The sequence below is a fragment of the Quercus robur genome, chromosome 11, assembly GCF_932294415.1.
Source record: "Quercus robur chromosome 11, dhQueRobu3.1, whole genome shotgun sequence".
NCBI classification, from domain to species: domain Eukaryota; kingdom Viridiplantae; phylum Streptophyta; class Magnoliopsida; order Fagales; family Fagaceae; genus Quercus; species Quercus robur.
The window spans coordinates 52,995,664-53,017,469 of record NC_065544.1 but is presented as its reverse complement, the minus strand read 5'-3'; the positions used below and the strand labels follow the sequence as shown (position 1 = coordinate 53,017,469).

Here is a 21,806-nt window from a genome sequence, read left to right as displayed (position 1 = left end):
TTAGAATTAGAACACAGGGATTTGGGTAGTGTACTAACGGCTTATTGAGACTAAACTCTGACCAAAGGTACTCTAACAAAACGGCCTAAGTCTTGTTAGAATAGCTCTGGTTATAAGCTCCTAAGTTAGTTCCTACTTGGGCGATGTGGGACTCAGACTCAAGTTCCTTTTTCTTTGAGAAGAATTAGTAGTTAAGTTAGAATTAGAACACAGGGATTTGGGTAGTGTACTAACGGCTTATTGAGACTAAACTCTGACCAAAGGTACTCTAACAAAACGGCCTAAGTCTTGTTAGAATAGCTCTGGTTATAAGCTCCTAAGTTAGTTCCTATTTAGGTTGCGATCAGGGTACTGCAACCTGGTGCAATATCTCATTTCCCTCGCAAAATATTCTCACATTTTATCTTTTTAACCTTTACTCTTTTTCTTTTTCTTTTTATTTTTATTTTTTTTAGACGAAAACACGATTTTGGTATCTATATTTTAGGGTTACAGTCAATTTGATTCCTTATATTTTCAACTTACAACTAATTTGGTCATTACCATTAACTCACTAACAAACAAAAATTGCTTACGTGAAAAATGGTTTACATAGTTAGTATGTTTAATAATAAAATATAAAATGATATGCTGATGTGTCTAAATTTTATTGGCCACATCAGTTTTTACATAGCAAAAAAAAGGGCCACATCAGTTTTTAAAAATACTTGTCTTTTCTTTACCATTTTTTTGCTTTTATTTTTGTTACAGTTTTTTAACCAGAGTTTCTTTTTTATCTTACCAATTTTATTTTTTATGTTCTTATAGTTTCTTAACAAATAGTCTTTTCTTTCTTGCAATTTCTTTGTATTGTAACAATGATCAAGTCCAACAATGGCATATCAAGCAAGGGAGTCAATCTTGTACGGGAAGCTGTATCGGTTTGACTAGTGGAATGATATATTTCGATACCGGTCAATATCGGTATACCGTTATTTTATATATATATATATATATATATATATATATATATGTGTGTGTGTGTATGTGTATATATATTATAATAAATATAAAAGTTTACCATAAAACATTACCTCAAATCAGAATAAATTATTCATGATTTTAGACTTTAACATCAATTAAAAAAAATACAATATAACAAATAGAAAGCTTAATTGTTCATTGCATACTAAAAAAATAAATAATACTAATAAGTTAATGCAAATAAGTTACCATTTCACCCTTACAAAAATTCAAAAATTACAAAACTAAAAAAGAAAAATTATGTACTGGCCGGTATTGCTCGAAATTGGCCCAGTACCGGCCGGTATTTAAACCGGTACGAAACGTTGACGTTTCGATATCGGTATATGTACCAGTACTGTACATACCGGCCGGTGCCGGAATGTTATCAACTACCTTAATATCAAGTATTGACATAGATTACATTGATTCTAACTTTATTTGGCCTTCAATCACTGCAAATCTTATGCCATTAAGTTTAAACTATAATCCAAATTCAAACAAATCCCCGAACCCAGCACCTCCATACAATAATCCAACAAACTTAGATTCACCACAAACCCCAATGGTGCTGTAACAGCACCACCACCACCACAATCCCAGATCCAGCTTATTCCATGTCAAAGCCACGACTCAGTTCCTAGAGTTAGCCCAAGCTTACGAATCATCTCCAATCTTAAATCCTCTTCTCCGACTAGATCCACCAAACCTAGAGTCGTCGATTTCACTCCTAACTTAGAGATTCCTAATCTCTTCTCACTCTTCTCCAAAATCATCTATTCTTGATTTTGTTCTTAAGGAAGCCCATGATGTAGGCATTGAAAGTTGTGGACTAAAAAGACTTATTGAGTTGTTGCGACGGAGGCTACACAGGAGGCAGTAGATGGATGGCAATGGGCAACTCAAATAGTGGTTGCAAAGAAGGCTTGGGGACAGAGTCAATGGTGTACGGACTGACTTTGCCGATCGTTGAGAATTGAGTATTGAGAAGAATGAAGGCAGAAGAGAGGGAAAGAGAAACTAAAGAATGAAGTTGCAGAGATTGTGAGAGAGTTGAGAAAATAAAAAGAAATCTCATTTGGTTAAAAAGATTATAAGAAAATTTTAAAAAGTGATAAATAAAAGCTGATGTGGCTTTTTTTGCTACGTAAGAACTGGTGTAGCCAGTAAAATTTAGAAACGTCAGCGTATCATTTTATATTTTAATATTAGACATGCCAACTATGTAAACCATTTGCCACGCAAGTAATTTTCGTTAGTGAGTTAATGGTAATGACTAAATTAGTTATAAGTTGAAAATATAAGAGACCAAATTGACTGCTACCAAAATATATGGACCAAATTGATTGTTGTTGATGCCCACTTTGGCAAGGAGGCCCAATAGCAGGAAGAAGCTCGAATGACAGAAATAATGGATCATAGGCCTAGAAAATAGCAAATGGGCCTCAAAGAAAGCAAGCGGGCCTAAAAGAGCCCAGAGAAAGAAGTAGTAAACCCATGAGCATTATGAGAAATGGAAAGAAAGCAAGCAAGGATGGGCCAAAGAGACCTAAAGTAATGAATTAAGTGAGTAAGGGGTTGGTGGGATTGCCCATAAACCCCAAAAGTAAAGGATACGATAATTTGGGCCAGTGAAGCCTAAAAGACTTAGCAAAGGCCCATGGAAATAAAGAATTGGAATGGACCGAGGATGCCCAAAGAAAGGAAATGGGTTGATGACGCCTAAATGGCAGAAATAAGCCAAGGAAGCCTGGAAGTAATGGAACAGGCCAAAGAAGCCCGAAACAGCATGAATACTAACCCAATGATAATACTGAGCCATTGGAATTAAGCAAAGGGAAAGCATACAGCAGGCCCAAAAGAGGTCCAGCAAGCACGGGTCAAACAATATCATGGTAGGAATGACAAAATAGCATGGCAGAAGTGCCAACAGACCAGCAAAAGGGGTAAAGAATGGATTAGGGAAGGAAAAACCCACAATCAAGTAAGGCCGAGCCCAGGAAGGAAGTGAGACATAAAGAATGAAGGCTCAGAGACTCATTCAAACCACAAGAGGTCAAGAACGAGCAGCAAAATGCACAGACGAGCCTTCAAGTTATGGCAAATGCATGAGCAACAGACAAGTTATAGATACACATGAAAGTGGAGCACACACAAAACTCAGGCATCACCAACTTGTACCCAGCCAATATAAGAGTGGTAGGCCATGGGTCAGAGGTAAGAGAGGGTATGGTCTGGTGGTGAGGAGAAGGGGAGAGCCTATTTTGGGGTTTCCGCTCAAACTCTTTTAGGGAAAATGTCTTGCTGAGATGACATACCACCCAAAAGAAGGAAATATGAGTTGGAATCACTAGGTGCATGCCATGAGAGATAGTGAGAGAGAATGCCCACCCTTATCCGGATGGGAATGCCACAATGAGCAAGCAAACAAAATAAGACTCTTTGTTTGGTAATGAGATGTGGCACGACTAGCACAGATAAGTAGTGGTGGCTGGGCAGCTGACAGACCAGTGGGTGGTTTGGAAGGACACTGGACACCCACACCCAGACAAAAGCAGTTAAGGGGTAAAATAGTAAAAATCCATCATGGCAGGAAGTATAAAAAGGACCTCTGCCATGCACAGGGAACAACAACAGAAGGGGGAAAAGAGAGAACATAACAACACCACAAAGTACAAGGAAATAGGGAAAGAAAAAGTAACAAAACAAGAGAGTGAAAAACTTAGAAAGGAAAACGGAATTAGAAAGAAAACAGAGAGTAGGCATGAGTGTGATAGCAGACATGCACTAATAGACTAATCCATTCTCTCCCTCTAAAAGCCTACCCTCTAGCAAGAATTAAGGAATTTGAGGATAAGTCATTTAGGCTCATTCTCTCAAAGTGGATAATTTCCATGATAGAATCCCCTTATGTGGTGTTGAGGGCCATTTGTGGAAGCCCAGGCAGACAGAAAAGCCCAATAATGAGGACTACAAAGAATTGACAAGATAAATAATAAAAAACCCATTAGGCCCAAGCGGCAGGAATAATGGATCACAGGCCCAACAAATAAATAAATGGGTCTTGAAGAGGCAAACGGGCTCAAAGAAGCCAGGAAAGAAAGAAATAGCATCCCATGGGCAGTGTATGAGGTAGAAAAGTGAGAAAGGGCCACCGCAGGCTTAAGGCAATGCAAACTAAGAGAGTAAGGGGTTTATGGCAGGCCCATGAACCCCAAAGATAAGAATAAGGTTATTGGGTCAGGGAAGCCCAATGAAGTTAGTAAAAAGCCCATGGGAGTGTGGAATTAGCAAACGGGCTGAGGAAACCCAAAAAAAGTAATCGGGCCATGGATGCCCAAAGGGACATAGGAGCCCATGAGTAAAAGCAAAACAGTGCCCATAACAGGCCACTGAGAAAAGGGATGAACGGCTGGCCCAAAAAGAGGTCCAGCAGGATTAAATTATTACGGCAGGAATAACAATTCAACGTAGCAGGCGATAAAGAAAATCAAAAGTAGGCCAAAGAAATGTAAGGCCCATCATCATACGAAGCCCAGCTCCTGAATGGAGCGGGAAACCAAAGAAAAGCCCACATAAAGGGTCAGGAAACGCAGACAGAGAGTCTCCAGATCACGGCAGACGCATGAGGCAGGCAGACTCTTGGACATATCTGAAAGGGAAGCACGCGCAAGGCCCAGGCACCACCAGCCTGTACCCAGCCAATATAGGACATGGTGGAGCCATGGGTCAGAGGTAAGAAGTAAAGGGGGTATGGTTTGGTGGTGGGGAGAGGGGAAAAGGTCTATTTGTGGCTCCTGCCCAAAGCCCTTTTGGGATGTACGTCCTGTTGGGATGACAGACCACCCAAAAGAGGCAAGTTTTAGAGGGAACCGTTGGGTGCATGCCTTGCGAGTGAAGAGAGAGAGCATTTATACCGTGGCAGGAAAAAAGTACTGCGATAGAGGGAGAAATGAAACCTGCCTCTGTCTGGCAAGAGTGAGTAGCACACACCTCTGGTGGTCGGCAAGTACGTCCAGACCAGACAGAGGCGGTTAAGGGACAAAATGGTAAAACCTTGGTCACGGCAGGCACTATAAAAAGGCTTTTGCTGTGCCCTGTAAAAGGGATCGAAAAACAGAGTATTTTTACGGAGTGAAAAGAAAAACAAAGCAAGAAGAAAAGAAAAAAAGATAAGAAAGAAAACATAGAAGAAAAGAAAGGAAACTAAGGAAAAATGAGAGTTAGTTCAATGGGCATGCACCAATAGATCAGTTTCCCTCTCTCCCCTTTCAAATCTTACTTTCTTCCAAAACGTAAACAAGGACTCTTTCCTTTTGGGCAATAACCATTCAAGTCCGACTCCCTCAAAGCCATTAATCCCTACGGCAGGATCTCTTTCCTGGGGGATTATTTGCATTGAGAAGAGGCGTTCTCCCCTCTTTGGCTTTGTTTCGGCAGACTAAGTTTAAAACTTGATTTATGCCCATTTGATTAGCTAGTATTATTTTCTTCATTTTTCTCTGTGATTGATATCATTATGACTGTAATCATGCTCTATTAGTAGGGAATACATAGCCATTTATTTAAATAGTCAGAATACTCTGTTTTGGTCATTATTATATCTGTCTGCCGTAACTCGTCTGCAGCAGTTCTGCTCGCCATAAGTTTACTCCTGGCAGACAAGGCATAAGTTTGTGCACAAACCGGTCCAAGTTGAGTTACAATTGGACCGACCCCAACTCCCTTACTCAGAAATATTCGGACCCATCACCGCAGGAGGCAGCCCAAGCCCAATACACCATACACAGAGAAGGCCCCTACATGTGGTTACCCGCATTGAAGAGTGGTTCCCTTCCTGGACTTAACTTCGTAGGAAAATCAAGCATGGCAGATTGACTATTATTCCTTTTATTTTATTAAGCATCAGTGTTATTTCTTTTTCTTTATTATTATCATTTTATTTATATTTCATTTATATTGCTGCATTACTTCTTCCTTTATTTCATTTAGTATTTCCTGTTTTCTGGCTAACAGTAAGCACATTTCCTTCCGTTGTTGTTATATTACACCTGTCTGCCATAACTCTTTTGTAACAATTCCCTTTGCTTTATTTCATTTAGTATTTCCTGTTTTCTGGCTGACAGTAAGCACATTTCCTTCCGTTGTTGTTATATTACACCTGCCTGCCATAACTCTTTTGTAACAGTTCCCTTTGCCATGGGCATGTGATCAAAGCTTTAGCAAAGGGGCTTTAGTTTGTGCACAAGCCGGTTTGGGATATGTTGCAGTTAAGCCAATCTTGACTCTCCTACCCAAAACCATTGGGCCATAGCATGACAGGAGGCAGCCCAGCCTGCAGTTGCAAAAAGGCCCACTACAACTGTAATCCCGAAATGTAGGAACCAAAATAGTGTTTTCACCTTTTTTTTTATTCAATGGTTGAAATTAAGGGTGTGTTTGGTAGATTGGATTTTAGGGAGAATGAAAAAAAAAAATGAGAGAAAATTGTGGTGGGCCTTTTTTGCAACTGCAGGCTGGGCTGTCTCCTACCACGTTATGGCTTAATGGTTCCGAGTAGGAGAGTCAAGACTGGCTTGACTGCAACACACCCCAAGCCAGCTTGTGCACAAGCTAAAGCCCCTTTGCTAAGACCTTGGACACATGCCCATGACAGAGAAAACTGTTACAAAAAAGTTATGGCAGGTAGGTGTAATATGAAAATAATAAGAAGGATATGCTTACTATCAACCAGAAAATGGAAAAGCTAAATCATGATTTTAGTAAAGGAAGAAGTAATGCAGCAATATAAATGCAGCATAAATGAATTAATAACAATAAAGAAAAGGAAATAACACTAATGCTTTGTCAATAAAATAAAAGGAAAAATGGTTAGTCTGCTGTGTTTGATTTTCTACAGAGTTAAGTCCAGGAAGGGAACCACTCTTTAATGTGGACAATCTCATAAGGGAATCCTGCCACATAAATTACCCACTTTGAGAGAATGGGCCTAAATGGTTTATCCTTAAATTCCTTAATCCTCACTAGAGAGTAGACTTTTAAAGAGAGAGAATGGAATAGCCTATTGGTGCATGCCCACTATCACACTCTTGCTTACTCTCTGTTTTTCTTTTAAATTCCTTTTTCCTTTCTAAGTTTTCTGTTTTCCCTCCTATTTGTCACTCATTTCTTACTTTTTTTTCTCCTCCGTTCTCCCTTTTTCTGTTGCCCCCCACACTGTGCACAGCTAAGACTTCTTTTATACTGTTTGTCGTGACGGTTTTTACTATTTTACCCCTTAATTGCTTTTGTCTTAATATGGGTGTCCTTCCCAGACCACCCACTAGTCTGTCGACTACCCAGCCATCACCACTTACCTGTGTTGGCCGTGCCACATCTCATTCCCAAACAAAAGAGTTTTATTTTGTTTTCTTGCTCACTGTGGCATTCTCATCCAGATAAGGGTGGACATTCTCTCTCACTATCCCCAATGGCGTGCACCTAGTGATTCCAACTCATCTTTCCATTTTTTTGGTGGTATGTTATCCCAACAGAACATTTCCCCTAAAAGAGCTTGAGCGGGGACCCCAAAATAGGCTTTCCCCTTCTCCCCAGTACTGCCAGACCATACCATTTCTTACCTTTGACCCATGGCCCACCACTTTTATATTGGCTGGGTATAAGTTAGTGGTGTCTGAGCCTTGTGTGCATGCTCCATTTCCATGTGTGTCCATGGCTTGTCTGCTGCTCATGCATTTGCCATGACTTGAGGGCTTGTCTGCACGTTCTGCTACTCGTTCTTGACCTCTTGTGGCGTGGATGAGTCTCTGAGTTTTCATTCTTTATGTCTTACTTCTTTTCTAGGCTAGGTCTTACTTGATTGTGGGCCTTTCCTTCTTCAATCCATTCCTTACCCTCTTTGCGGGTCGGTTGACACTCCTGCCATGCCATCCCGTTATTCCTACCATGCTATTATTTGACTTGTGCTTGCTGGGCCTCTTTTGGGCCTGCTGTATGATTTCCTTCTACTTAATTCCAGTAGCCCAACATTATTCATAGGGCTTGTACTCATGCTGTTTTGGGCTTACTTGGTCCGTTTCATCGCTTTCAGGCTTTCTTGGCCCATTTTATTCTTTTGGGCATCCTCGGTCCGTTTCATTTCCTTAGGCATCCTCGGCCCATTCCAATCCTTCATTTCCATGGGTTTTTGCTAAGTCTTTTGGGCTTCTCCAGTCCAAATTACCATATCCTTTACTTTCAGGGTTTAAGGGCTTTTCCACTAACCCCTAGTTACTTAGTTCCTTCCTTAGGCTCCTTCGGCCCATTCTTGCTTGCTTTCCATTTCTCATAATGCTCATGTGCTTACCACTTCTTTCTTCGAGCTCCTTTGGGCCCGCTTGCTTTCTTTGAGGCCCTTTTGTTATTTTTTAGGCCTATAATACATTATTCCTGTCATTCCAATTTAATGGTTTTCTTATCAATTTACTAATTCTTTTTCATTATTCCCTCCCATATTGTTGGGCTTCTTCTTATTATTGGGCCTCCTTGCTAAAGTGGGCATCAACAAAAATGAAGAGGGAAAGCGTTTTGGAGGTGTTTAGTTTGAGGGAAAGAGGAAAAAAAAGGGTAGGACTTAGGTGTTTTCTTCCCGAGCTCACCAGAAAGTTTTTCCCCATAATTGAGAGAAAACTGTTGGAAGACTTTGATTTATTTATTGACCAAAATGCCAATGTGCACTTGCACATGGACTTTTGTCTAGTATGCAATACATTGGCCTTTTCTTTTTCTTTTTTTCCTCCTTCCTCTTGACGTTGCCTTTTTTTATTATTATTTCTTGGGGCGTGACGAAATAGTGTTTTATATTATTATTATTACTATTTTTTTAACTTAAAGTGATTTTTTTTTTTCTAGATATGATTTTTTTTATAATAAATTTGGATGATTGCTTTTTTTTTTTTTTGTCACTTTTATTTTAATTGAGCATTATTATTTCAACAAGGGTATATGAATAAATTTATATAAACTCACTTTTTCCATCCTTCTACTTTTTCACTCCCAACCAAACAAAAATGAGGGAAATCAAAATCTTTTCTATTCTCCCACTTTTCTATCGTCTCATCATTTTCTATCTTCCCACTTTTCCACTCCTCCAACCAGATCAACCGTAAGGATGTGTTTATTTGGAGGTGAAATAGGGTTGAAGGAAAATTTTGGAAAGAAATGAGAAGAAATACTTTTTTGGTGAGTATTTGGTTGGAGTGAGGGGAGGGAAAAAAATTGGTGGGGCCCAGGTGTTTTCTACTCGAACTCACCAAAATGTTTTCTCTCCAAAATGGAGAGAAAACTGAGTGGGAGGAATGTAATAAGTAAATGACAAAAATGCGCATGTGCACTTGCACATGGGCTTGTCTAATCCGTTACACTCTTTTTTTCTTTTCTTTTTTGTTCTAGTCTGGTCTGTATGTTGCCTCTCCCCCCCTCTCCTCCCCTCTCCCCCCACCCCCCTTTTTTTTCCTGGTTTGGGCGTTGCGTCTTACTTTTTTTTCCCTTTTTTCTTTTGATTCCATGTGCAAGCTTCATCCAGTTGCTCTTCTTCTTCTTTTTTCCCCTCTTTTACTTTCTTTTGTGATTTTTTTTTTTTTTTTTACACATAATTTTTTCTTTTTCTATATATGATTTTTATTTCCTAATAAATTTGAGTGATTGATTTTTTTTGTCACTTTTTTGTTTTAATAGGACATCATTTTTTAACAAGGGTACATGAGTAAATTTATACAAACACATTTTTTCTATTCTTTCACTTTTCCACTTCCAACTAAACAAAAATGAGGAAAATTAAAATTTTTTCTATCTTCTCACTTTTTCACCCTCCTACAATTTTTTATTCTTCTACTTTTCTACTCCTCCAACCAAACAAACTCTAAAAATTTCATATTCAACTCTCAATCTCAGCCATGGATAAGTATGCATACCTGGGAACTACTAGCTTCATGTCTCGATGTTAGATCAGCTGGTGTCAGATCTAGTGGGCTCTGGCCCCTCTTGGCTCTGCTTTATGTAAATATTAAAACTATGCAATTTTGGGATTGGTCTGGCCCAGATATTAGACTCTATATTCAAGCCCAATAAACATTAATCTATGACTGAATGAACTCTTCGGATTTGTCCTTATATTCCCTCAATAAAATAAGCAAGCACCTGACATGAGTCGGGGCCCACAATTTCAATCAAGCTTATCACAAACTATTTTGTAGTTTGTACTAGTATTTTTCATAACGGTGGATATACTATTATATTGGGATTGATGTGTAATATAGATCGCAAATCGCAATCAAACATGCTTTGTTTTCTTTCTTGTCTTGGACCAAAGACAGCGATACATCGTATATGTACTAAATTCTGCATTGTCTTGACTTCAAAACAATAAACGTCATGTGCTCCACTATTCATGTCAATCACAATAATATTAAATTGCATAGAGTTTAAGCACTCAATAATTTGTGCAGTGTTAGCTTTCACTTATACTGGTAGATTTGTATTATAGTCCTCGGCCTAACAGATATTATTTGAAAAATTATTATAAAAAATGAGTTTGGTTTACTTTTAATATATATTTTTATTTTAAATACATAATAATAAGTGATATATATATATAATAAAATCTGCATTGGCTTGATTTCAAAATAATGCGTGTCATATACTCCACTATCCATGTCAATCACAATAATACTAAATTGCATGGAGTTTAAGCACTCAATAATTTGTGCGGTGTTAGCTTTCACTTGTACTTGTAGATTTGTATCATATCCTCGTCATATCAGATATTATACAATTATTATAAAAAATTGGGTTGGTTTACTCTCAGTACTTTTTTTAAAACTGAATGTCTCATTTTATTTTAAATATACAATAGTCAGTAGTAGTGACTATTTGAGATTTGACTTACCTCTAGTATTTTTTTAAAAGAAATCTCATTTTATTTTAATAAGAGATTGTCACATTACCCACTAACTAAATAAAATATGAGAGTTAAAACTCACCACCGCTTATCATTGTATATTTAAAACAAAATAATATATTTAGTTAAAAAAGTATTAAGGATAAACCAGACTCGAGTATCTTCACCTTTTAATAGGTAACATGGCAATTTCTCAAAACTCATAATAAAAAATTAAGATTAGTGCGGTCAAAGGATTCAAATTACCAATATTTTAATTAAAAAGTCTTCCTAGGAGAGAAACCCACCTAATCTCTAATATATTATGGGCCACGTAGCAAAGAGTGTAATGACATTGGGTCACTAACTAAATAAAATATAAGAGTTAAAATTCACTACTGCTTATTATTGTATATTTAAAACAAAATAACATGTTCAATTAAAAAAGTATTAAGGATAAGCCAAACACAAGTATCTTCACCTTTTAATAAGTAACATGGCAATTTCTCAAAACTCATAATAAAAAATTAAGATTAGTGTGGTCAAAGGATTCAAATTACCAATATTTTAATTAAAAAGTCTTCCTAGGAGAGAAACCCACCTAATCTCTAATATATTATGGGCCACGTAGCAGAGAGTGCAATGACATTGGGCACCAATAGCGGCAAGATTGTAGTTATACTATTGCACTGTGACATAGTGGTTACTGGTTAGTTGTAGTCTTGTAGAAAGAAAGAAGGGTCGCTTTCTTTTGACACGTGGCATTGGATATGCATGTTGATTGTATGAAAGTGTCACTAACATGTCATCCAAAAGTGATCTCGTAGTTTTTATAGACATCAATGTCGAATTGGGACACGTAAGCGTCACTTTCAGAGGAGTTTGCGCGCGAAGGTCGGTATTTTGCGTTTCCGTGTTCCCACAATGCCCTTGTTGATTCCAGCTGTTTTCAGTAACAACCCAGTGCAAAATTAGGCAGGCAAATAAATAGTGGGAAATCAAGAAGAGAGTACAAAAGACAAAAGTTTATGGGCTGTACTAAACTAAGAGCATCTCCTAGAGGTTATGGATAGTCAAAATTTAGAGAGTGAAACGGGAAAAAACAAGGAAAGAGGGCTCCAATAGCCTCTCTAAAACTCAAATTTTTTTTTGCTTCTTCAAATCTTTTTTTCTATTATAATAATTAGGTATTGAATAAAAAATGTTGGAAGATATGTAATTGTTAAAAAAATAATAAATAATGAATGAAGAAATAATATTTAAATGAGATAGAGAGTCTGTTGGAAAATGTATTTGAAAAAGTGGATAGATAAAGGTAAAAGTCACTGTTTATTCTACAAACAATACAAAAATTTGCTGATTCTGCTGGAGATGCTCTAAATTCATCATAGCTATGTTAATTTTTTTTTTTAAATTTTAAATTTGGTGTTGGGGTCAATTTATGTGCACTTCAACTAATCCTTACTCGCATTAAAAGTCTGTTGTTAGCCACAAGATGTTGCAGCTGTTGGGACTTGAACTGGGGAGTAAACCCAGTCAAACCTAGAGCCTTACCCAGTGGTGGACAAGCCACTGGCCACACTTGGTGGTTGCTTTGTCCATTATTAGAATTACCCTTTTTTTTTTCCTAAGTAATATTGATTCCAAAAAAAAAAAAAAACCTTCCAAGGAAGATTGATTATTTTCTTTTATGTGTTAAAAAGTTGCATCTTGCATGTAACATATTTTGTGTGAAGCCTCACAAACATATGAAATCCGTGTTGTGCTATATTTAGTATGTAACGGGTTCACAATATTTCACTTTACAATTTGTTTTAACTTACATTAGGAGACCTAATAAACAACAAAATATCCTATCAAAAAATAAATAAATAAATAAACAACAAAATACAGCAAAGCATTTGATAACATGCAAACCTAATTTAAGAAAATGTATTATTGTTTTCGAAGTAGTCAAGTTACTCAAGTACTTGTAAAGATTGAATTGCAAGTTAAAATTTATTAAAAATAGGCATTTCTTATAAATTGGGTTTAGTAAAAAGTAGTACCAGTAGCAGTTAAGTAAGAAAATGATTGCGACTTGCAAGTAACAAAATTTCTTAATTGTCGTAAAAATATTGGGTCTAGTAAAAATTAGCGGTAGTAGGCCAAGTAGGTAAATGATAGTATTGCAAAGTGACAATTTTTTTTTTCTTTTGTTGGATGAAAATTACGGTAACTCTATTTCAAGAAGAAGAGAAATGCAAAGCATCTTGAATCAAAACTGATTCAATAATGGTTGGATTTTTCCCTATCTAAATTACAAAAGATGCAATTCCTTTAACGTACTTTGCTAAAAAATGGACTGGTTTATTTCCTTGCTACTTGACGTGTCGTAGATGAGTCATTCTGAAATCCTGAAGTCGATGTTGAGTATCAACAATGAGATTGGCTGTAATAACCGGTGGGGTGGTGGAGCCATTAAGTGCCTCAGTGACCACGCTAGAGTCTATTTCAAAAGCCACATCCCTCATGCCAATGTCCCAAGTAAAAGATACCGCTTCGTCCATGGCCATAGCTTGCTTCCAAGGAACCTAGAGGTAGCTGGAGATGCTTACTCAGAGCAGCAATCACAGCCCCCTCATGGTTTCGTAGCATAATGACAAAGTATTGAGATAAAAAATAAAAATAATAATAAAAGCATAATGATAACTAATGATAGTATTGCAAGTGACAAATTTTCTGTCTTAATTCAGCATTTCGTAGCATAATGACAAAGTATTGGGAGAAAAAAAAAAAAATGGCATAATGACAACAAGAAGAGCGCACAAAAGACAAAAGTTTTTTGGTTGTAGTGTTGTATAAAACTCATCGATCATCATAGCTATGTCCATTACTAGGATTTTTTTTTTTTTTTTGCATTATTAGGATTTTTGATAGCTCAACAGGTAGAGTGCTAATATATTAACGCTTAGATGAAAGATGTCAATTTAGATCACCCTTATCTACTCATTTTTCTTTCAGCAAAAAAGAAAAAAAAATTCCAAAAATTATTGACTATTTTCTTTTATGCATTTAATGGTTGCATTTTGCATGTAACGTCTTTTATGTGAAGCCTCACATGTAAAATGTGTGTTATATTATGTATGTAACGGTTTGACAATATAACACTTTAAGATTTGTTTCAACTGACATCCAGAGGCTTAATTAACAACAAAATACAATAAAACATTTAATAACTTGTTAACCTGATTTAAGAAAAAGTATTATCTTCATAATAGTTAAGTTACTCAAGTATAAATTGCAAGTTAAAATTTATTAAAATTGGGTATTTCGTAAGAATATTGGGTTTGATAAAAATTAGTGGGAGTAAGTAAATGATTGTATTGCAAGTATTGGGTATTTGCCGTAGTATAAATGCATAATGACAAGGTATTGGGAAAAAGAAAAGGATATTGACAACGTGTGATTGTATTGCAAGTGACAAATTTTATTTCTTAATTGGGTATTTCGTAGCATAATGACAAAGTGTCAGGAGGGAAAAAAAAGCATAATGACAACATATGGGTTTAAACTTTGTGCAATTCTCATTTTAAATAGCCTGAGCCAACTTTGTTAGCCGCAAATTTCAGGTCATTAATTCTTTCTTCTGTTCATATTAAATTCAAACTAAAAACTTTAAGAGCTCAATAACAAAATTGGGTAGATTGGATAATGAAAATTTATATTTACAAAACTTTCGTTTGTTCTATCCTTTAAGATCACTTGAAAACAAATAATATTGGCTAACACATACATATAATTAATAGTACCATTTATTATCTAGTCTTCTGCCACATGTGAATTCCACATACCTACAAAATTTGTATATTGTGAGAGGGTCACTTCACAAAATGCAAATGAAAAATGGCTTAACATAATACAAAATAAGATTATCTCTATTTTAAAATTTTTATATTTAACTATAAAATACATCTAATACATCCATTTTTTTAAGAAGCTTCTATTAAATCCATTTGAAATTGGTTTTGAGGAGTCCACTTTTTATGGTATAAAGGGTGATGAATACCCTCCCTACATTTGAAGGAAAATAAAAAACTATGTGTGACCTAAAGAAAAATCACAAGCCTTCGTATTTATAGCCAAGTTTACGATCAGTATATACACTGGAATAGAGCTTTGTACAGTTTCAATGAAATTTTGAAAGAGAAGTACCATTTTGGATTAAAAAAAAAAAATGATATTGCATACTATTGTCTTTTGTCAATCTGTTTTTTTTTTTTTTTTTTTTGTTGGATCTCTCAAAATATGGTATAATTTATAAATATATAATATAGTACCATTTTGGATTAAAAAAAAAATGATATTGCATACTGTCATTTGTCAATCTGTTTTTTTTTTTTTTTTTTTTTTGGATCTCTCAAAATATGGTATAATTTATAAATATATAATATATAATACTAATAATAACTTTCCAAATATATCTTTACTTTTTTTCTAGAAGTGAAATATTTTCTTATTCTAAAAATCTCAATATCACAGGACAATCTATTAAAATAATATTCTCAAAATAACTCCACTTTTTCTTTTTCCTTTTTCATTTTATTAAAAAAAAAAAAAGTGGCACTAACGTAAATTGTGCAGAAAATCAAGACCCTTTTTTTCTCAATGTCAAAAGAATACTCAAAACTCACAAAAAACCTAAAATTAAAATAAATAAATAAATAAAACCTCAAGGACAATCTATTAAAGTAAAATTCTCATAATAATTACTTTACGAAAATATTCTCAAAATAACTCAACTTTTTCTTTTTCCTTTTTCATTTTATTTAAAAAAAGAAAGTGGCACTAACGTAAATTGTGTAGAAAATCAAGACCCTTTTTTTCTCATGGTCAAACACCTAATAAAAAAAAAAAAAAAAAAAAAAACTCATGCACGGCGACCATTTTTTTCTCTTTCATTTTCCCGAGTCTTCTGGCACCACATGCTCTCAGCTTCACAAACAAACTCCCTCCTGAAAAAGCAAAACTCTTCATCATTTAAAACTCTCCATATTTAAATTCAATTCACACTCAACCAAACCAACCAAAAGTAACACGCGTCAAACACACTTTTCCTTAAAAACCTTAAATAATTTCCTCCACTTTTTCATCTGCTTCCTGCACCAAACCCTAACACCTTCCTCACTTAACACTCTCCAAAATTATTATTATTTTTTTTTAATTTTTTAATTTTTTTATTCCCTAAAATATTCAATTGATTCACATGGATTTCTCACTCAGAAAATCCTTCAAATCCCACAACTCTTACAAACACCTCAGAAAGGTCTCCGCAGATAAATCCAACCACAGCCACGAACACCTCCCTATGCTTTTCCACCACCACCACCACGACGACTCAATGCGAGCCGTTGATTTGTCTGACCACCACCGCGAAGAAGTCATTGTCAAGATCGACGACGGAGATTCCTCGGCGATGAAAGGCTCTGAAACCACTGGCGGCAAGATTTGGAGAGAGAATAGTTACGACTTTTGGAAAGACGAAGACAAGTCGGGTTTTGATTTCGTGCGACGCGGCGGCGGCGGCGGAGAGAATAGTAATGCTGTGGCGGCAGCGGCAGCGGCGGCGGAGGAGGAGAAAGATCCGCCGTCGAAATTGATCAGGCAGTTCCTGCACAAGCAAAAGGCTTCGGGCGATATGTCGTTGGACATGGATTTGGAAATGGAAGAGCTCCGCGACGAAAACGACAGGAAATTGCCTCCCGTTTCCGAGTCCTCACTCAAAGCGACAGCCTCGAGAGAGCTCCGGGTGTCGTTTCAAGAAACCGAATCTTCAACCCCCACCCCCACCACCGCCAACAACAAAAACAACAACGACTCAGTACGACGCCGTTTTAGCAACGACGACAATAACAACAACAACGTCAACAACAATGACGTGGTGACGTGTACGGCAAACGCGTCGGTTCAGAGGAAATCGAGCTTGTTGAGAGCGAAAACTCGGTCGAGGTTGATGGACCCGCCGCCCGCTGAAATGGAAAAGCGGTCGGGTTGGATTCCCAAGTCGGGTCAGATTCCCAAGTCGGGTCAGATTCGATCCGGGATGTTGCCGAAAATTGAGGACGAAGACGACGACCCGTTTTTGGAAGATGATGTGCCGAACGAGTTCAAAGGTGGGAATGTGAATGCATGGACTATTTTGCAATGGCTGGGCTTGGTTGTGCTTATAGGAGCTTTGGTTTGCACGCTCAGTATACGTTACTTGCGGGACAAGAATCTGTGGAAACTGAAGCTGTGGAAATGGGAAGTTATGGTTTTGGTTTTGATTTGTGGGAGATTGGTTTCTGGGTGGGGAATTAGGATTATAGTGTTTTTTATTGAAAGGAATTTCCTTTTGCGTAAAAGGGTGCTTTACTTTGTATATGGGGTGAGAAAGCCTGTGCAGAATTGTCTTTGGTTGGGACTTGTTTTGATGGCTTGGCATTTTTTGTTTGATAAGAAGGTTGAGAGGGAGACGAAGAGTGATAAGCTTAAGTATGTTACTAAGGTTTTGGTTTGTATGTTGGTGGGTACTCTGGTTTGGTTGGTTAAGACACTTATGGTTAAGGTTTTAGCTTCATCTTTTCATGTGAGTACTTATTTCGATAGGATTCAGGAGTCTTTGTTTAATCAGTATGTGATCGAGACGTTGTCCGGGCCGCCCTTGATTGAGATACAGAACGCGAAGGATGATGAGTTTAGGCTTGTTGATGAGGTTAGGAAGTTGCAAAATGCGGGTGCTACTATGCCCCCGGATTTGAAGGCGACTGCTTTTCCTTCGATGATGAGCGGAAGGGTTATTGGGAGTGGTGGGCTGCAGAAAAGTCCGAAAGTGAAGAGTGGGAAGTTGTCGAGGACACAGTCGAAGAAGGGGGATGAGGGGATAACTATTGATCATTTACATAAGTTGAATCCTAAGAATGTGTCGGCGTGGAATATGAAGAGGTTGATGAGGATTGTGAGGCATGGGACAATTACCACATTGGATGAGCAGATAATGGATACTACCCCTTCTGGGGGCGATGATTCTTCTACGCAGATTAGGAGTGAAGTTGAGGCGAAAGCCGCAGCAAAGAAAATATTTCAGAATGTTGCTAGACGCGGGTCCAAGTAAGTCCTTACTCCTTTGACATTGATTCAATTGTTGTCTATCAATTTACATCATGTGAGGTGATGATTGCCTCTCCATTTTGAAACTTCTTTTATTGCAATGTTGCCTTATTTTCTTTCATTGCGTGCACTTGAACTTATGTGATGAATTTTGTTATGAATTGTAGCTTCTAGATATGGAAAACTACGAGTCATTCTGTTTCTTGTTCAATTTACTTTGTTATATTTGTAAAATAGATTTCTCATTCATATATGATGTCACTCTTCCTAATCAATTTCAATGAACTGTTTCTCTGTCAGGTTCATCTACATGGAGGACTTGATGCGCTTCTTGCGAGAAGATGAGGCTATGAAAACCTTGAGTCTCTTTGAAGGAGCCTCTGAGACCAGGAGAATCAGTAAATCATCCTTGAAGAACTGGGTGGTAAGGATTGGGCAAGAAATGGTTTAATTTTTATTGCTTTTTTTCCTTTTTCTTGGTCAATGCTAGAAGTGAAGCTCTTAGTCGAAAAGTTGGAATAATCATGATTTACACTACATAAGTTTCACCATGACAAAAGTTTGTTTATGCATTCCTCTGCATGCATTTTTGTTACTCTTTACCTTTCAAGCAAGGTTCAAGCATCAGGGAACTCAGAAGCCTGGCAGTGAAATCTGCGGCCACATATATTGAGCATTGATCATATAGTTGATCACAGCAGTTTTAGATAGGGATATACAAATTTTTAGAAGCCTGGTCTATAAAAAAACTGATTAGAGCATCAATGCTCTAGACACTTATGATGATTTCCTCTCATTTGAACGTGCCATCAAGGATAGCTGCTTAGAAAGATTTGATGAAAATGGCGTTTTTAAGGTTTTAAATCTTTGCTATGTTCTTTTGGTCATAAGAAAATTAAAGTCTTCAAACAATGTCTATTTTCATATTATGTGGATGCCCTCTTAAAAATTATCTTGATTTTGACAAAGTTGTGTTTGTGTTTTACTCGGTGCTTATAATGGTAATGTATTTGATTGTTCTAGGTCAATGCGTTCAGAGAGCGAAGAGCACTCGCTTTGACGTTGAATGATACCAAAACAGCCGTGAACAAGCTTCATCGAGTGTTGAACATTCTAGTTGGCCTTGGCATATTTGTGGTTTGGCTTCTGATATTGGGAATTGCGACAACCAAATTTCTGCTCTACATAAGCTCTCAGCTCGTCCTCGTTGCATTTATTTTTGGAAACACCTGCAAGACAGTATTTGAAGCAATCGTCTTCTTATTTGTAATGCATCCATATGATGTTGGAGATAGGTGTGAAATTGAAGGGGTTCAGGTAATTTTCCATCTTTTACAGTGTTAATATCTTGCAAGTTTTTGCCCTTTTATGTGTGGGGACTAATATGTTCTAAAATAAATTTCAGATGGTTGTAGAAGAAATGAACATCTTGACTACCGTATTTCTGAGATATGACAATGCAAAGCTCATTTTCCCAAACAGTGTTCTTGCTACTAAGCCCATCAATAACTTCTATCGTAGTCCTGACATGGGAGATGCCATTGAATTCTTTATCCATATAGCAACACCTGCAGATAAGATTGCAGCTATGAGGCAAAGAATAATTAGGTATGTACAAAATGCTTTATGGCTAGGTCACTATGATTCATGCCTAGGCCACTTTACGATGACTGTACACCTGCTAGGTAAGTATCTGAGTTGATGATTCTTTTCTTCATTTATTGTTGCCACTGCAGTTATATTGAGAGCAAGAAGGAGCACTGGTATACTGCACCTATGATTATATTGAAGGATTTTGAAGAGTTAAACAGACTGAGGTTGGCCTTGTGGCTGACACACAAAATGAACTACCAGGACATGGGTGAGAAGTTTGCAAGGAGATCTCTTTTGATGGAGGAGATGGTTAAGATTTTCCATGAGCTTGATATTCAATACCGCCTGCTTCCAGTTGACATTAATGTCCGCGCCATGCCTCCTGTGATCTCTACCCGTGTTCCAACCACTTGGGTGGAAAATACGAGTTTGAGTGAGGAAACAGGCAAGTTTGCCAACTAATTGTATCTCCATGGTATGCATATGACAGTTGGCACTTGACTTGCAGGGCACCATTTTCATAGAGTAGCATTCTGTATAAAATGACAATAATTTTGTGTATTATTCTGTTTAGTTGGCTTATCTTGTCTGAATTTATTCTTCAGGCTTCTATATATTATGAACCTAGTACCTATCAAACTAGAGTAATTTCTTTCTATCTTTTCCGCATTATTCTATTTCTCTTTTGAAACATATGTCAATGGTTTTTAGGGAATTTGAGTCTCTCTCTGAACATAAGTTCAAATTTGATCTTGGAACTGTTAAATTCGATCGATCATTATTGGGTGTGGACTTGGAGAGGGCGGAAGATGTTCATATGACCCTCTTATGTAGCATGCAATTTAGAGGCCTTGGTAGATTAGGGGTTTTTTTTTTTTTTTTTTTTTTTTTTTTGGGGGAGTGGGGATGGGGGGAGCGGGTTTGAAGTGGGGGAGGTAAAACCGTAAAAGTATGGTAAAGCAATGATTACTTTTTATTACCAAATAAAAATAAACTAATTGGTGTTTCTCAAAATTCTTATTTGACGGCCAAGATATTTTACTAATTTAACTGAGTGGAACCAACTTTTTTTTTTTTGCTCATATTTATGTATAATTTTTAGAGCTTCAGATAACATTATTATTATTATTATTATTATTATCCATTTTCTCTTATTTTTGTTATATATATATATATATATATAGTGGGTTGTGTGGGCATTATATGGTCAGTTGTCTTCTAATTATCGGCTTTCTGTTAAATCTAGGCCCAAGAGTAAGCCTGTCAAGCACGGACCCGTATACGGGCCGTATGTGCAGAACAATGTTAAAGTAATATTTAGTCGGCTTTCTAGCATGTAACCCCAACCTCAATTGCTTAAATGGACTGCAAGTGCAAAATTAGTTTGGTGTTTTTTTCAATTATTCCAGAATTTGTTACTTAATAATAAATATAGATAAACTTCTCTTAAAGCCAAGTTTTTCTTTTATATGTACAGAAGGGTGAGTGTTTTAGATTCTAGAGTATCTCTCTTAAGAGTGAGTGCTTTTGATATTTTAGATCAATAATTCATAAAAATTGAGAGATTGAAAAAATAGTTTAATCACATGCAAAGATTAGCAATTAATGCATTAGTGAGAAATAGTGAATTAGTTTCAAATCAAGGGAATGAAAAAAAAAAAAAAACCTAAAATAACATTAATAGAAGTAATAAAAAATAATTTCTTTTCCACTAATGAAAAAATAAATAGTGCAATATATATAATTGTGACTAAATTTATCAGTTTATTAATGATACATGTTTGCAAGTTGTAGTTCTTTGTTTTTAGAACTCTTTAATAACTAAGTCTCAATGTTGCATGTGAAATCACCCAATTGAATGGATGAACCTCTAACATAATTTTCTTTTTAAAAAAGTTATGATACAGTAGAAGGGTTAATATTCTATGATGATATCTAAATTGTATTGCCATGTTTAGTATGTTTGGCTTTAGTTAGAGTTTGAATCAATTTACATAATTCACTATTGCCATGGTTGGATATATGTAATGAATTCATAAATGACAACTGTATTTATAATTGTCTGGAAGGTCATTCAATAACCATTACATTCTTCTAATGTTGTGTTTTCTTCTGCATTGGATTGTGTTTTGCTTGTTATTTTTGAAACCTCTTATATGTTTGAATA

The 21,806-nt window shown here is 36.5% G+C and overlaps 1 protein-coding gene across 1 annotated transcript; it reads left to right on the top strand.

Moving 5' to 3' along the window:
* Nucleotides 1-15,858: 15,858 nt before the first annotated feature.
* Nucleotides 15,859-20,334, top strand: LOC126704558 (mechanosensitive ion channel protein 6-like). The gene is made up of 5 exons (XM_050403536.1): nucleotides 15,859-18,046; nucleotides 18,347-18,470; nucleotides 19,070-19,363; nucleotides 19,452-19,654; nucleotides 19,783-20,334. Exons 1-5 carry the CDS (start codon nucleotides 16,164-16,166, stop codon nucleotides 20,099-20,101), a joined length of 2,823 nt encoding a protein of 940 aa, XP_050259493.1. The 5' UTR covers nucleotides 15,859-16,163; the 3' UTR covers nucleotides 20,102-20,334.
* The last annotated feature ends 1,472 nt before the right edge of the window (nucleotides 20,335-21,806 follow it).